General features: G+C 43.3%; 1 protein-coding gene across 6 annotated transcripts in view; it reads left to right on the top strand.

Annotated features, from left to right (window-relative positions):
* The first annotated feature begins 8,913 nt into the window (after positions 1–8,913).
* Positions 8,914–15,429, top strand: part of WNK1 (WNK lysine deficient protein kinase 1) — a 106,541-nt gene continuing 100,025 nt past the window's right edge. For all 6 annotated transcript variants that reach the window (XR_013923068.1, XM_080356611.1, XM_080356610.1 and 3 more), the window contains exon 1: positions 8,914–9,809. Coding sequence is in view for 5 of the 6 variants with exons in the window: in XM_080356611.1 (XP_080212737.1) it covers positions 9,024–9,809 (786 nt within the window). In the remaining variant the exon portion in view is untranslated. The remainder of the gene's footprint in view (positions 9,810–15,429) is intronic.

The raw sequence follows: 15,429 nt of genomic DNA, 5'->3' as shown, positions 1-15,429 counted from the left end.
GCTGTGTCTTACTGAGAGATTGTTCCACATTCAAGCGTATTAAAACTTGTCCATTTTTTCATTCTACAAGTCAGCCTAGTAGTTCTAATTTTACTTTCCTCTATTACATTAACCATCTCTGGGGTTTAATGTTTTAAATATTCATAGACTGTTGTAATGCCCAAATAATCACATTACTAGTCCTTGATAACGGCATGGTAATAACAGCTGCATTTCAACAGAACTTCAGGCCCTTTAAGGAGGTAAATAATGGCTTCATAAAGAAGAAATCATCTCAGCATTTTAATTGTCCTCCTTTTTGTTGGTTTTATGTTGTAACTGGCTGTCAATCCAGCATCTAACATGTGATGTTACATATCTGGTAGAACGAGGGGATATGAAAGACTCAGATTCAAGGAACAACCACACTTTGTCTGATAACATATATGATGTTTGCATTTTGGGAAAAGAAACAAAGAATCAGCTAGGGTTTTTTTACAGTTAGGAAGAAAGCTCATGCAGATGTTGAGCACAGAATTTACACAAACTCAGACATTTGCGTGATTTGTGCCTCATGGTATCTTGGGCTGCTGCCAAATGTGTAAGCTGCTCAGAGACTGTCTGGTTCCCCTGAGATTATATATTCCCTGTAATGCAAGATGTTTTTAAAAAGTAATTTACTCACTGTGATATTAGAAGTCCTAATGATTGGATCTATATTTCCTTCTGGGTCTTTTCTGCTTGAAAATCCTGGCAAACCCTGTAATGAATGTTGTGTAATCTCTGTCACTTGACTGTGGATCTAATTTTAGGTACTGATGTTTGATTTGGAGATTTTTAGTGCTTTAGGAGAGACCAGAATGATTTGCATTTCCAGGGTCTGCATTGTTTTGAATCTTAACTGCTGCACCTGTAATCACACAATCACTAAGAACCTGATCTTTTACACACTTACTGCTGTGTGCAATGTAAAATGTCAATGGGACTGTTCATAGGACTAAGTACTGTTTCCTGGCTGAAGCGCTTGCAGATTTGGGTGCTGACAATGCACATTTGTGTGCCCACCTCCAGCCACAGTGGAGAGGCTACTGATGAGGATACAAGGTGCTGCCAGCAAAGAGCTGATGGCTCGGGTTGCAGGCACCAGGAGAAGTTCAGCACTGCATCCCAAAGAGGGTGGAGCGAACTACAGGAAATGAGTGACTCATCAGAAAGTTTTAATAATTTGCCCTTTGTACTGGTGTTGCTGTAGAGAGTCTCTCTAGTTCATCTGTGGGTAGCTGAAAGTTTTGAAACCATGGCTGTATTAAACATATCTGTTTACTGAGGCTTTGTCCTATCTACCTAAGGCAGCTGAGCAGTTGTCTGAGCAGAAAGACATCACTTCATAGTCTGGACTTTTATGTGATGTTTGTGTTCCCACCAGGCAACATCTTTGCTTTCTAGCTATTGGTGGCAGATAATAGTTTGTGAAGGGATATGTAAGAAGTGGAAGTTGTTTTCAGAGAACAAGAATATGAAACAGAAATATTTTAAAAGACTGATGTTTTGGGACTGAAACTGCAGAACCACTGGGTTGGTATCAAAGGTGGATGAACTGGACAAGCTGTTTCTCACAGAAAGATATTAAAATCGAAGTGTCATATATATACATGAGATGCTTCTAAAACCATTTGTGTCACATCTCAAAGACAGTTGAGCTATGAACTTCCATTCTGCTTTATTTGAGGCTACTCAGTGAGTTCTTGCATACCTCATTAGTTTGGAGAGGCTGATGTTTTGTGATGGACTTAGTCATCAACAATTTATGACAGTCCTATCACTGTTGTCTGAATTTAGGCAGTATCACACGGATGAAAAGGAAACTGAAACCTTTTCTAGTTTTTCTTAGTTTTTAAATCCACCCAGATCTTCTCTCCCTTCTCACCTGGAGCTTTAAGACACTCATCAGCCTCATGAGATCTCTGATAAACATGAAGTAGATCCCCTGGAGTGCTTCACTTTAGATCATGTGCAGCACAAGAACTACTGCTGTCTTTGAGGCCGCCACAGCTTCCTGATTCGCTGCCCAGCCTTGGACACTGATTTGAGCAACATGAGAGCTTCTCTGACCTGTGTCATCTGGCAGTGGTCCCCAAGAGCTTGTTTACACTGGATATTTTTTCATTAGACTGTAATTACACCACTGAAACTACATGAGTGTGAAAATTTTGCACATGTGCAGCAGAGGTCATTCAGGTAACAAGCGTTGATGTAAGTCACTTTTAATACCAGCGTGCTTATATCATCAATAAACACTTTTGCTACTGACAAACCACTATGGTAGCCATGCACGAGCCACAGATTGCCAGATTATGTTACGTTTCAACTTTGTGCTTTTGCTCCTGATCCCCACAGACTGCAAGAGGGGCCAGCTGACTGAGTCCACAAGCATACAGCTCTGTAACATGCACAACATGCTGATCACCCCTTGCCTGAAGTATTTTGCAAGGAGAGAAGTGATCTGAGGAAGTTACTCGAGATTTATACTGCTCCTTTCAGCCCAATGATCACATGTTCCCTTTTTCTTTAGGGCTCCTGCCTTATCAAGGGCTTGGTTCTGCAAGGTGTTGAGCCCTGAGTGCTCTCGTCTTCCTGGCTGTCAGTGGCTGTGAAGAGCACCCATTACCCTTCTGGAATGCTCAACACATTTCAGAAATGATGAGCACCTTCCAGTACCACAGCTGGGAGAAACAACATAGGAACAGACTAATGCTTTGCATTTGGACCAGACTGTTCTTTTGAAGGACATAAGGAAGTTCTTTATGCTGGGCTATAAGCCTGCTTCTGGTTTGACTGAAGTGAGTAGTATTTTATTTTTGTACTTTGATGTAGAGTGGAGCAGGACTAGACCTGCTGTGAGAGTGATTGATTTTCATCAGCTTATGAGTGGTGAACAGCAAGCAGGGCAGGCTGACTGCTGCACAGCATCACTAACAGATTCAGTTGCAAATGCAGCATCACCATCTTTTTCACACTTCCCTCCACCCACCTTCATCAAACAGCTCCTCTTTATTAAAGCAGTGCCCCTGCTTCTGTGCCTGCTTTAGAAGTGTTATGACACTGCTGTGAAGCGCAGAATTCCCTAAAGCCTTAGAGAGAAAAAAGATAAATGAGGCATCCTGAGCAATGAATAAAGACACAGAAAAAGGAAGAACACAATGCTGATTTCAGCAAATAACTGTGCTCCCACAACACTTACTCACTGTTAGAATACTTCAAAAACTTGTTGTGTAAAGAAACATTGCAAGAACAGCCACGAAGATAACATAAAGAATGAAGTAAGCAATTATTTTCCTCTGCCCCCAATAGGTATGACATTAAATTTGGCCACAGCACCTGTCATGCTGTCATTGCTACAGTTTGAAATAGTGCATGAACAATAACTGAGTCTCATCTCTGATAAAATTCAGTGTTTTTTGAGTCATTTTGAATGTCCTTTCATGATGTTCCTGTTGTTTGACTTTATTTGAATGGATTATGATTGGAGAATATGTACATAGGTAAATAGATATGCTACTAATAAATACAACAGTTGATTAGATACAAAAAACAGGGAGCCAGCAGTGCAGCCTACACTGAGCTCTAGACTAAAGATCATTATTAATATAACTGAAAATTGTACTTTGGTCACAAAAAACCCCACAAGTAACAAACCAGCAATATATCCTTTTCCCGGTTCTCTCACTGCTTTACTTTGCCATGGCTAGAATATATTTGTTAATGTAGCTCAAGAGAATGGTGAAAGAAGGGGAAGAAAAAGAGTTATGCTTTCTATTCTAGTAGCTAGGATGGGGGTGGACGGGTTGGTGAAAGGGAAATGTAGGTTCCAATCTGATGAAGAAGCACATGCTACATTCTGGTTTTATGGTGCAGGGTTGTTGACATTTTCTCAAGCAATAAATTAAAAATGTCACATAAATTAATCATCTCTGGGATTTAGTTTTTCTTGTACAATCTGGCTGACTCTTTCACTTGTCCCTTAGTTAGAACTCATACTTTGCTCAGGTGTCTTGACCACAGTGTGGACCTGTCTTCCTGCAGAACTAGCAGACTCTTTAAGCCCAGAGAGCACAAAGAGGGATGTTTAGTTTTGAGCCCTGTAAGACCTGTAGTTCTTGCTCTTTCTCAATGCCCATGGTCCCTGCTTGTGGAGAGACTACTCATGTTCAGAGGTTTTGGCAGGACTCACCACCCAACACCATGTGATGGATCACCTACTACAGAGTCAGAAGACTCAACCTGCCCATAGATCCTAGAGATGGCTACAATGATTTCATAAATGATGGGTCTTCCAGAGCTACTTGCAAGTACAAAGCCTCACTAAAGAGAAAAGAATAAAATAAATGTAAGACTTTAAGAAGAAGTTTCCAATTAAACTTTATTTTCTGGGTGGAAAAACAAAGCAAAACAGGATATCTGGAAAGTTAAATACTCTCATTTCTCAAGCATGTGGTCTTGAAACAATTTGTTTCACTAACTTACAATGTTAAGAAACAAAAATGAAGACTGTGGCAGAAGCCTAGATTCGAGAAATGTCACGGAAAAAGAATTTGTTGTAAAAAAATGTGGATTGTTGCTGTTATTACATGGCACTGTAGCTGCAACCTGGTAATGTGCAATAAAACTGAGATGAACAGTTTGCTTTGAAAAGCACTTAGGTTATGGAATAAAATCACATGCATCAAAATTATGGCATAGCCTTCTGTATTGCATAAGGTATTGCATAAGAGAAAATAGAGGATAGCTGTTTCACATTAATACTTTGTCACATGGGCAGGTCATGAATGCCAACAGTGAATGAAATTTCACTGGAGAAAGCAAAACAGGAAAAAAGTTTCTGATTCAGTCAACTTCAAAATCACACTTCATTCAGTGTAATTCTTTAAAAACTATTATTTTTCCAAACAAGATGACTGCAACTAAAAGAGGCTTGAGAGAAGGAGGATATTTTTAGTATGTTAAGTGTCAGCCCTTTGGATTTAATCAAAAGATCGTTTAAGTCTCTTTGCCTGTAATTTCTCAAGTACAGTCAGGCTCCTTATTTCTGTTTCTTACAGCAATGGGCAAAAGAAAATGGGCTGAGGAACTCTGGCACCGAAACTATTTTTGATTACTTGTTTCTAAACACAGAATACATATAGAATTTACTTTAATGCTTTATTAAATCTTGCTGCAATACTGAAATTTTCCATTTAGCTTAAATACAGTTTTACAGATTAAAAGAAATAAAATTGAAGGGAAAGCAAGCCCACAGCCTTTATTACACTTGTCTTTTTTTAGAATGACAAAATTAAAACAACACCCACATGAAATATAATTGCCAATATAATTCCACTTCATTTTTCAGAGCCAAAGAAGACAAAATCCATCATTCCCACCTCCAGGTCAGCTGCTCAGATTATATATATATATATATATTTTTTTTTTTTTAATATATATATTTTTTTAATTTTTTTTTTTATAATTTTTTTTTTTTTTTCCACCGAGATGACTGCTATACCTGTCTCTGCCCAGAAGAGGAGCCAGTGAGAAAAGCTTGATGTTAAGGACCTTGCACTGAACACCCTGGGCTCAGAGGTATAACCTTCTTGAATTTCAGGAGTATTATACTAAGGAATGTGCTGGATCAGATACCGGGGAGGTGCCTTTTTACATAATTACCACAATTTTTTAGTAGAAGACTGCCTCAGGCCCTCTGTGGCTATGCACCGCCAGGCTGCAAGTCTCTTTTGCAAAGCTTTTCCTTAATTAAGGGAAAATATATTTAAGAACAATGGGTGAAAGGCACTTGAGTAAGAGAAGGGCTACACACAAGGTCTCATTTAAACCACATGTGTAGACCACAGGGTGGTGGTTTCCCAGCTGCAGCCCATCTACCTTTTGTAGTAGATCATATGGTACGTGGCTGAGCACAGACCTGGGAGCTGCCTGCCAAAAACTCCTGATGATGCAAGTGGAATTCACCTAACAGCTTTGTAGGCTTACACTACAAGGAATGATTTATCACTGTATTATTTCAGGTATAGGCTCATGGAGCTACATCAGGCACCAAGCTGGTGAAAGGTTTGCTATCTACTACTACTTATCCCATCGAAAGAGTTACTAAAAATGCAGCTGGCAGTGGAGGAAAGCAGACTTCTGCTTTAAGGTAGCTCCAGAAGGCAACAACAGTGGTGACGATGGAGTGGCACAGACCAGGGTAGGTAATGGGGCCTTGGTTGCCAGCCCTTGCTGGAGCTCTGCTACAGCGTCCTACTAACAGTATAAAGTATGGATACACCTAGTACGGATATACCTGTGGATACTACAAATGAATTTTCATTCTGGTGTCTAGAGATGCACGAATACCTGTAGCCAAGTGTTGAGTGAAGCTGAACTCTGCTTGGGAGATGAGGATCTTGAGGAGAGGTTGGTGGTCAATTGCTGGTGCCATTGGTCCTGGAAGTGCAGCAGGGACATGGCAGATTGAATTATGAATTAACTGATTTTGACTCAGTTGCTCTTTGCTGCTGATGAAATCCCTCTGTTTAGCTCAGCATTGTTTTGGAGAGTGTCTACTCTTGTGCCAATGCAGTTTGAGTGGCACACTAATGAATATACTAACTAAACTCTTGCAGTGAAGGCAATCTCTAGAAGGCTTAAGCCATGCAGAAGACTTCATTGATGAGTTGTACAACAAGGCATATTTTTTACCTTTTGTGAAGATGTATAGTTATTTTCTTTGTTGTTATGAAGGTAAGTAGTACAGAAAGGTGTACAGAAAACAGTGGTGTTCTGACTACTGTGTGGTATTAAATTTTTTATGTGAGGAATACAAGTGTGTGAGAATTGCTTGCATTGGTATTTTGTGACCGGGAGCTGTGGGGCTCTGAAAGGCCATTTGTGTTACATTGCGCAGAAGGAGTTGAGGCCTTACATCAGCAACACACAACTTCCTCTGATTTACTGGTTTAAAAGTATGTTTTTAAAAAGCATTTGAAATGCCAGTGTGTTTGTTGAAAACATATTATTTACATAAGGAAATAGCCTAATTTTTTTTTTCTTTAAGATATTTTTTGATTTGTAGTTGCCCGAAAGACTTGGTACCAAATCATTTGCTCCACCTTCAGTACATTCCTGTTGACTTCTAAAGACTGCTCGTGTAAGAAGGAAAGTGCTTGGTTTAGGTTTATTAATATAAAAGAGGAACATGGTATAAATAAAGTAGATGACTTGTGTGTGCCAGCGCTTTGTTAACCTGAAAGTTCCCGATTTGTGTCAGCATCCATGTGGGTTCTTGCTGAACAGTCTTGGCTCAGGGGCAGCAGCCATGACTGAAATCACTGGAGAATAACCATCGTTTTCAGGGCAAAGGTTGCAATTTCGGTTTATTTTAAACGAAGGAGATTGCATTTACATGGCAGTTATTTGCATTTTTTGGGTTGCCTGACCAATTAGTGCCTCTTCGGATGACCTAAATCAAGGGAAAAACCAAACCCTCATTCGTTCATATGCTTCTCATGTTCGTGGAGTTATCGTTGCCCACAATGGTAAAGAATTTTAACGGCTGTTTGAAAAAACAAAGCTAAACATTTAATATATTAAGTAGGTGTAACACAGGACTTGAAGAAACAAGCAATGGGAGCAGCCCCAGCGCCTTTGCAACCTCCTGAGGGCCGGGCGGGGGCAGGAGGGGGCGGCTGCGCTCCCCGCCGCCGCCCTGCTTCGGGAAAAGCAGGAGTTGGGGGGCAGCCGCGCTCCGCGGCCCCATATTGATCCCCTAGCCGCGGAGGGCGAGGCGCATCTTCCTTCCCTTCCCCGAGGGGAAACCGGGGGGCCTCCCCCAGCCCGGCCCACAGAGCCGTCCGCCATCGGAAAATACAACTCCCGTGAGCCTGCGCGCGCAGCGCGGTGCACGACGGGAGCCACCGCCTCCCCGAGGCTGCGGGGTGAGGGGGGCGAGCCGCTCGCCCAGAGCGGGCGGGCGCGCGTGCGCAGGGCGGGCGCGGAAGGGGGCGTGGCCGGCGGCGCTGGCCCATCCCCCCCTCTCCTGTGTGTCGGTTTCGGGCTCTCGTCGCCATTTAGCGCCGAGACGTCCCTGGGGCGGCCGCGGCGGCTCCGGCTCCCTCCTCCCCGCCGCGGCGCTGGGGCGCCACCCGGACTTGTCTTACCTGTGGCAGCGGCGGTGGCGGCGGGCGGCCCCCGGTGAGGCGAGGCTGCGAGCCGCGGGCGGGGGGCAGGAGGAGGGTTTCCGGCTCCGTGCGAGGCGGCGGCAGCGGCGGCGGCGTCCGCTGCTGTTGGAGGGAGCGCGGCCCGGTCGCGCGCGGGCGGTGGCTGCCTGCCGGGAGGTGAAGGCCGCGGCCGCCATGGGCGCCCCTGTGAGGCGGGGCTGAGCCCCGGGGTCCTCTTTCCCTGCCCCCTCGCCGGGGTGAGGGCGCTGGGCCTGCCCAGGCCTCCCCCCGCCCGGTGCGAGTGACTGAGCGCGGCAGCTTCCTTCGCGGCCGGCGTGCGGGGCCTGCCCCCCTCTCCCTGCCTCGCCTCCCGGCACCTTCCCCTCCTCTCCTCACAGGGCTCCGGGGGCGCCTGGACCCACTCCGCTTTCTCCTCATCGCCCGGGAATAATTGTAGCGCCTCGCCTTCAAGCAGCCGGGTGAGGCACCGGCTTCTTGCCGGTCGGGGGCCCGCCTCAGGGCGCCTCCCGCCCCGCCCGGGCCCGGCGCTTGGGCTTTTTCTCCCCTCGCTGCTCACATCCCCTCGCCCCGTCTCCGCTCCCGGTGCTCCATGTCGGCCCCGCTGCCCGGCTCCCCGCTGCAGGATGGATGCAGACACTGACCGGGGACCCACCCCGCCGGCCCAGCCTCCCCAGCAGCCGCCTCCCAGCTCCGCCGTAAGGAGCCCTTGGGACCCTCCTCTGTTGCAGCTGCAACGGCAGCCGCGGACAGGCGCGCTCCCCGCTCAGTGACCGGCCCCTTCCCTCGCCTCCCCGCCGCCGCCGCCTCGCCCTAGCAGCGCTCCCCCGGGGCATGATGTCGGGGGGCGCCGCAGACAGCGGCACCCCGGCCCCTCGCTTCTTGGCTCCACCGCCGCCGCTGCCTAAGAACGGTTCCAGCTCGGACAGCTCCATCGGGGAAAAGCTGGGAACCGCCGCTTCCGACCACGGAGCCTCCGGGGCCGGTGGAGCAGGCGGCGGAGTAGGGAACGGGGGCCGTAGTGAGGAGTACCGGCGCCGCCGCCACACCATGGACAAGGACAGCCGAGGGGCGGCAGCCACCGAGCACCGCTTCTTCCGCCGTAGCGTGATCTGCGACTCCAACGCTACGGCCTTGGAGCTACCCAGCTTGCAGCCCGCAGCGCCCTCGGCACCTGTCTCGGGAGGCAGTGCCGCTCCGTTGGTCTCTCCTCCCGAGTGTGCCAGCCGGATCTCTTGCATCACTGTCAGTGCCGCCCAGGCCCCCTCGCTGCTGCAGCAGCCGCCGCCGCCTGCCCCGCTTCCCCTCGAAGGACAGTCTGCTCAGGAGCCTGCTGCCGCGAAGGATGCTGCCCCACTGCTACCCAAGGAGGAGGAGGATGAGACAACCGCGCTACCTCCCACCAGTGCTGCTGGAAGCGCGTCAGCTGCCAGCCGGGAATTTGAGGAGCGGAGAACACAGCAGGAAGACATCGAAGAGCTTGAGACCAAGGCGGTGGGCTTCTCCCCAGATGGCCGCTTCCTGAAGTTTGACATCGAGATTGGAAGAGGCTCTTTCAAAACTGTGTATAAAGGACTGGATACGGAAACCACTGTGGAAGTTGCCTGGTGCGAGCTGCAGGTAAAATAAATGAAAATTTGAATTACCAAAGCACAGTCACTCTCCCAGGTGCTAGGCTGTGTGCTCCATCAACTGGAGGCCTGCTTTATTCAGACAGGGAACTGCAGACCTTACCTGAGGCACTCCTTTGGAAGAAAAATGCAGCCTTTCCTTGGAGTCAGTTTGCCTTTTAATTCTTTTGAATATACTGTGCTCTTAAGAGTTTTTTAGTTTTATAATCAGAAAATGTAATAAAGTTCTGTTTCTTACAATGTCTTGCATTTTGTGCCTCCAAAAGGTTGCTTGGAGGATTGTTAAAACACTTGTACGCAGCTTCAGGGATGCTGAGGGAAAATGTGTGATTGTCAGCTTTGAGCTAGCCTTAATTTTTCCAAAGTTTGCTTAGATGTTTTTCTTAAAAAAAAAACAAAACACTAAAGTGTTAATTTCATAGACATTTCACGTGTTTGTAGCAGTGGATTCTTGTAGGAGGTAACCCTAGAATATAGCCAGAGTCACGTAGCTCATAACATCGTTTAGTTTTGCAAAGCTGTTTTTTTTCATTTTAAGTTCTAGAGATCTACATTAGATACAGGCACAAGGAAAGGAAGAAAGTAATTGTTTCCTTTTCCAAGCTTTAAAAAAAAAAAAAAAGTAGAAACAAGCCCTGAAATTTAGTCTTTCCAAATGACTGGTGGATTAAACGGGCATAAGACACTACTCTTCTATGAAGTTCCTAGCCTGAGCAAAGCCAGAGTTCTGTAGAAGCCCTGTCTAACAATGACAGGAACACCCTCTGTACCATAGAGTCAGAGCTTGTATAACCGGGATGCAGGTTGCTGTGCAACAACCTTAAAAGAAGTGGGAAGAGCCTGGAGTACCAGGAACCTGGTGTACTTGTTTGTTTAAAAAGCTTCAGCATTAAATTAAAAGGATAGTGCTTGTTTTAAAGTGTTGTGTTTCAGTGCAATCCATAGAGGGGTTTATGTAGGATAGCTTTATTATTGTGTGTATTCCCATCCAATTTAGGGCAGACAAAAGAACATGGGGTCAAAATCCCAGAAGTCTTTGTGGGGTTTTTAAGCAGTTAAGTTAGTCACAGGTGACTGATGGTAGTAACTACACCAAAACTTTTTTCTTCTCAAAAGCAATTTTGTATCTATTCCAGTCAAACTGAGATAATTTATTTAGGAATTTCTCAATTTGTATTCATATTTGCTTTTGAGTCATTGCTCAAACATTCTACCAGTGTCTTGGTTCATTATGTTATTGCCATTATTCTATGCTTACTGACTGTGGGAGTAAGCTTCCAGTTTTCTTTGTGACCCTTAAGCATTCTCTGCTCTTTTGTGCTAGCTATGTACTTGCTGTTGTGGTCTTTTGAGGATTGATTTTAAAATTAAAGTGAAATGGTCCGGTGTTGGGCTACACTTAAGCTTTTTATGTGCAGTTTGAACTGAGAGATTAGTAATCCTCCAAAATGATATGACTTCTATTTGAAATTTTCATGTTTACAATTTTGGAGTACCTTGACTTTAACCCCTGAGATCTGTTTTAATCTGCACACTTTACTTACTGATCAGAAACTAATGTCAGTTTGGCATCTGTTATTTTCTGCTAACATTTACTCTGTTGAAGTGTCTTAAACATCATCAGTACCATGTGGACAAACTGGTTAAAAGGGCACCTTCTTTTAAGTAATTTAATAAAGAAGCTTATTTATAAAGGACATGTTGCTAAGCTTTCAGTTGATTGAAGAATTTAATGAGTAGTATTTAAAATGACATTATAAAAAGCATGAATGAAAATATTTTTAAGAGGGAAATATTTGATGTTTTGCTTGGAGTTTAACTACACTACAAGAGTGCCTTGTGGGTTAAATTATTTTGAAGGCTGTACTTTTCCTCTCCTAAGGAGACTGCATACAAAATGACAAGTTTGAAATGACAATAGAAATTTTATAGTTGTTAATAGTATTTGCTAAGGGAGCTAGACTCTACAGCCAGTACAGTATTTTAAGCTTAAGTCCTGTTTGTATCTAGAAATACAAGGAGAAACTTGGTATTTATTGGCATGATGGGTACTTCCTCTTCTTTATCTAGGAAAATATAGTTGTTGTCAGGCTAGTGATATTTGTTATGTGTGATTTGTATCAAAATACAATCTGGATTCCCAAAGATGGACTGAAACAGAGTTTTTGATTTTCCGGAATGCCATGGTTTGAGGATTGGTGAACCTTCAAAGCATAATTATTTTATCACGGAAATATGAATTATTTTCTTCATGCTCTATTGCGCTAACCGTAACTAACTGATGGTTACTTTTATTTGTCTTGGAATAGTGTTCTTTAGCAATAGCAGAGCTTTTCTTCTCTGTATTCATGATAGCAAACATAGGCGTCCTGGGTGTCCCACTTCTCTAGAGTCTCCTAAACAGTGCTACTGTAATGCTGCTGGAATGAGGCTGCTTAGCATGATTATGCAGAGTAACATGTTCCTCTCATGGCTTGTCCAAAGTTGATAAAGGTGTATCACAGTTCTTGATTGCAAGATATATAGCAGAATGGGGTGAGAACAGTTCATGCTTTTGCAGAGGTTTTGGGTGTATGTTCTTTTAAGCCTTTTCTAGCATACTTCAAATGCTTTGGTTTCTTTAAAATCTCTGCTGTTTGGAAGGAAGCAAGGTAAGGTGCCAGCTGCTTTCAGCTCAGTAAAACTGCACTATTGGACTAAGTTCTGTAGTAGAAATCTTGTGGGTTGAGGACAGCACAGAAGGCTTTGTGATAGTCCCTGGCAGAATGACTTTTTAATGCTGAATAATGCAACTATACCTAATTTTTATGTATGTGCTCTGTAGTGATAAAGTGTAGAATCTGAGAAGATCAATATGCTTTCTTTCAAAGGGAGTCTGGGTGCTGTTTACCAAATGCAGCTTGGGTTTCCAAGGTGCTGCTGATACTCTGGAGAATATTGTGATGCCCCTTACACTTATGGACTGAACTGTGGAGGAAGTAGAAGGAGAAAGATCTGAAGTTCTGTGGGTGACCTGATGATGTTCTTAGTATCTTCTGCAAGGAAGGTCCTGGCCAAGACTCTAGTTTTTCTTGATTTGTGGAAGATAGGGAGATTTTAAGGAATTAAGTGTTTCAAGGTTACTTATAGATGTGTAACAGAATACTAACAAAGATGAGACGGATGGACTATCCTAGTTTACTTTGTGGCCTGTCCGTATGAAGCAAATTGTAACTGAAGCTAGCTTGAATATTGGGTGCAGGTATTTAAATGTGAAATACCTGCCGTGCTGTGAGCTTAGTAGACCTGTGAGCTCAACAGCAACTGCATAGGGCCAGTACTCAGCTTCAGTTACTGCAAGGAAATTGTTAGTGTAGTGTTAGCTTTCAAACACTTTTGTTCCCATTGTCTATATTCATCTCAACTCTGGTTCTTCTGAGTCAAGTGTGCCTCCTACTGTTGTCATTAGCACATCTCCTAAATTGTGTGAAGCAGTAGTTAAGGTTGCTGCTTTAATGGTCTTTAAGTAGGTAGAAGTTGACAAAACTGGTTATTACCACTGTTCTCTACTGTAATTTAAAATAACTCTTCCTGTACAGTTGTTACTGGTTAGTCTTTTAAATTACATTTCTGAGCAGTGAGTCTCTTGTCACCTCTGTACAGTTTAGGTAAGACTGTGGCTAAAATATGATGCCTTTTCCTGTTGCATAAAGTTTATCTATGCAAAATAATACTATGTCAAAGGTAGCAAGAGTCACATAGTTGACCATAAAAGCCAAATCTTAGGGGTAATGTGTCATCCTCTGAGGCCCTGTTTGAGTTGGTTTTAATGCAAGGCAGTCATTTAATTTTTGGTTTACATAACAATGCAGGGTGGTGCAGTCACTTGCTGGACTGCAGAATCTTACATCTACAATTGTTGCTCTGGATTCTGTTATGCAAATTAGTAACTTTTCAAATATTCAAGTGTGCTTGATGATATGGAAGGTAAATTGGATTATCTTTTGAACTGTGTATTTGTCAGGCATTTGAAGATGTATCTTCTTTCATTTGGACATTGTCTTCTTTTAGAGGAGGCATGATTTAGAAACTTATTAGAAGATATTTACATTAGTTGAAAATGCATTCCAGTGTGCACTGGAGAACAGCACTGTTTGTCTGGGATGTGCTATGTCACTCCTGTCCTTTGCATTTCTTTGACAGAAAGGGCAGGTTGATCAGTCAGCAGTTACAGTTCACAAATGCATCTTCTTGCTGGTATGTCACTTTGCCATTCTTACTCTGGCTTCATGTGAGCTGCTGAAGGGGAGAAGGAGGTTGAGGGCTGTCCCTAAGTGAGATAGAGTTTCTGGGGGTAAGAAATGAGTTTGAGAGCTGGAAGTGGTGCAAGAAGAGTATGTTGTACTCGTTACTGCTTTGAGGGGAAACTGAATGTGAGTTTGGTTACCTTTAGTTATAAATCTTCCGAGTAATAAACTTGTGTAGGTTACACACATGCAATTCTTTTGCAGACTGTTACCTATGGACAAAGTGTAGTGTACGGGTACTGCAACTTAAAAATGGATTTTTCTTTACATAGGCAGTAGAAATGAAAAAACAGTTGAGAATAAACATAATGCCATAACCAAATGTGAATCATGAGATTCTGTATTGCGCTCTGGTAAAAATGCAGCTGTGGTCATCACTTTATTACAGGAAGTAGTGAGGTGCTAAATCATATTTCCATATGTCAGAATTTTTCTGAGTGTAACAATGTGTAAAAGTTAACTTGAAACTGACAGTACAGGAAGTTGCTTGGATATTATGTGTATCTTCACTTTTAGTGACATTTCAGGTTTGACTATACCAATCTTTATCTCTTAGACTTAAAGCTATATTTAATACTGATTTTTTTTTTTTTAGGTCAGCAGACAACAGTGGAATGTAGTTTATCTGCTCTGGAGTATAGACTCTGCTGCAGGCTCACCATGATAAATATCAACTTACTGAAGTCGAAGTATAATTCTTAAAAACTTCTTTGCTTTTTAGACTGAGCTAGGAATGTTAGAGAAGTTGCACATTCAAGTCTGACAACCAAAAAAGGTCTTGTATCACATAACTGTGGCATCCTGTAGTGTTGTTGTTTTTTTTTTTTAAAGCTGGTTACATATTGCTCACTAGGAGGCCGGGCTGCAAAGATGCTAGCTCTGATGCATGATCATATGGCTGCATTAAAGCAAAGTGGAAAAGCAGATCAAAACATATGTGCAGTGAGGGAAAGCTGGAGAGTGTGTATCTAGAACTGTATCTCTGTTAAGTGCTACTGGAAAATTATTACATTCTGCTAGTTTTGGAAGAATAGTGAGCATGCTGAAACAAATATATGTTCTTTGAAAGCTCTAACTGTGGTTTTATTCTGAATATTTTAAAATATTTTATAAAACTTCTGCTGAAAGGGATCAAGCTCAAGTCTGATCCAGTGTGGTGACTCCCTTGCCTATCTTGTACTTCACATCAGTGTTTAAGATATCCCGCTAGTCTGAGAATAACTGTATGTGGCTACAACTACTGTCACAGTAGCAATGTTCATCCGCTCGATTACTGCATCTGGGTCAGATGCATAATTGTCACAAATATAGGTTAATACAGGT

Source organism: Nesoenas mayeri (genome assembly GCF_963082525.1).
Source record: "Nesoenas mayeri genome assembly, chromosome: 1".
NCBI lineage: Eukaryota > Metazoa > Chordata > Aves > Columbiformes > Columbidae > Nesoenas > Nesoenas mayeri.
The sequence above is the reverse complement of the archived record's forward strand: the minus strand, read 5'-3'. Positions and strand labels throughout refer to the sequence as shown.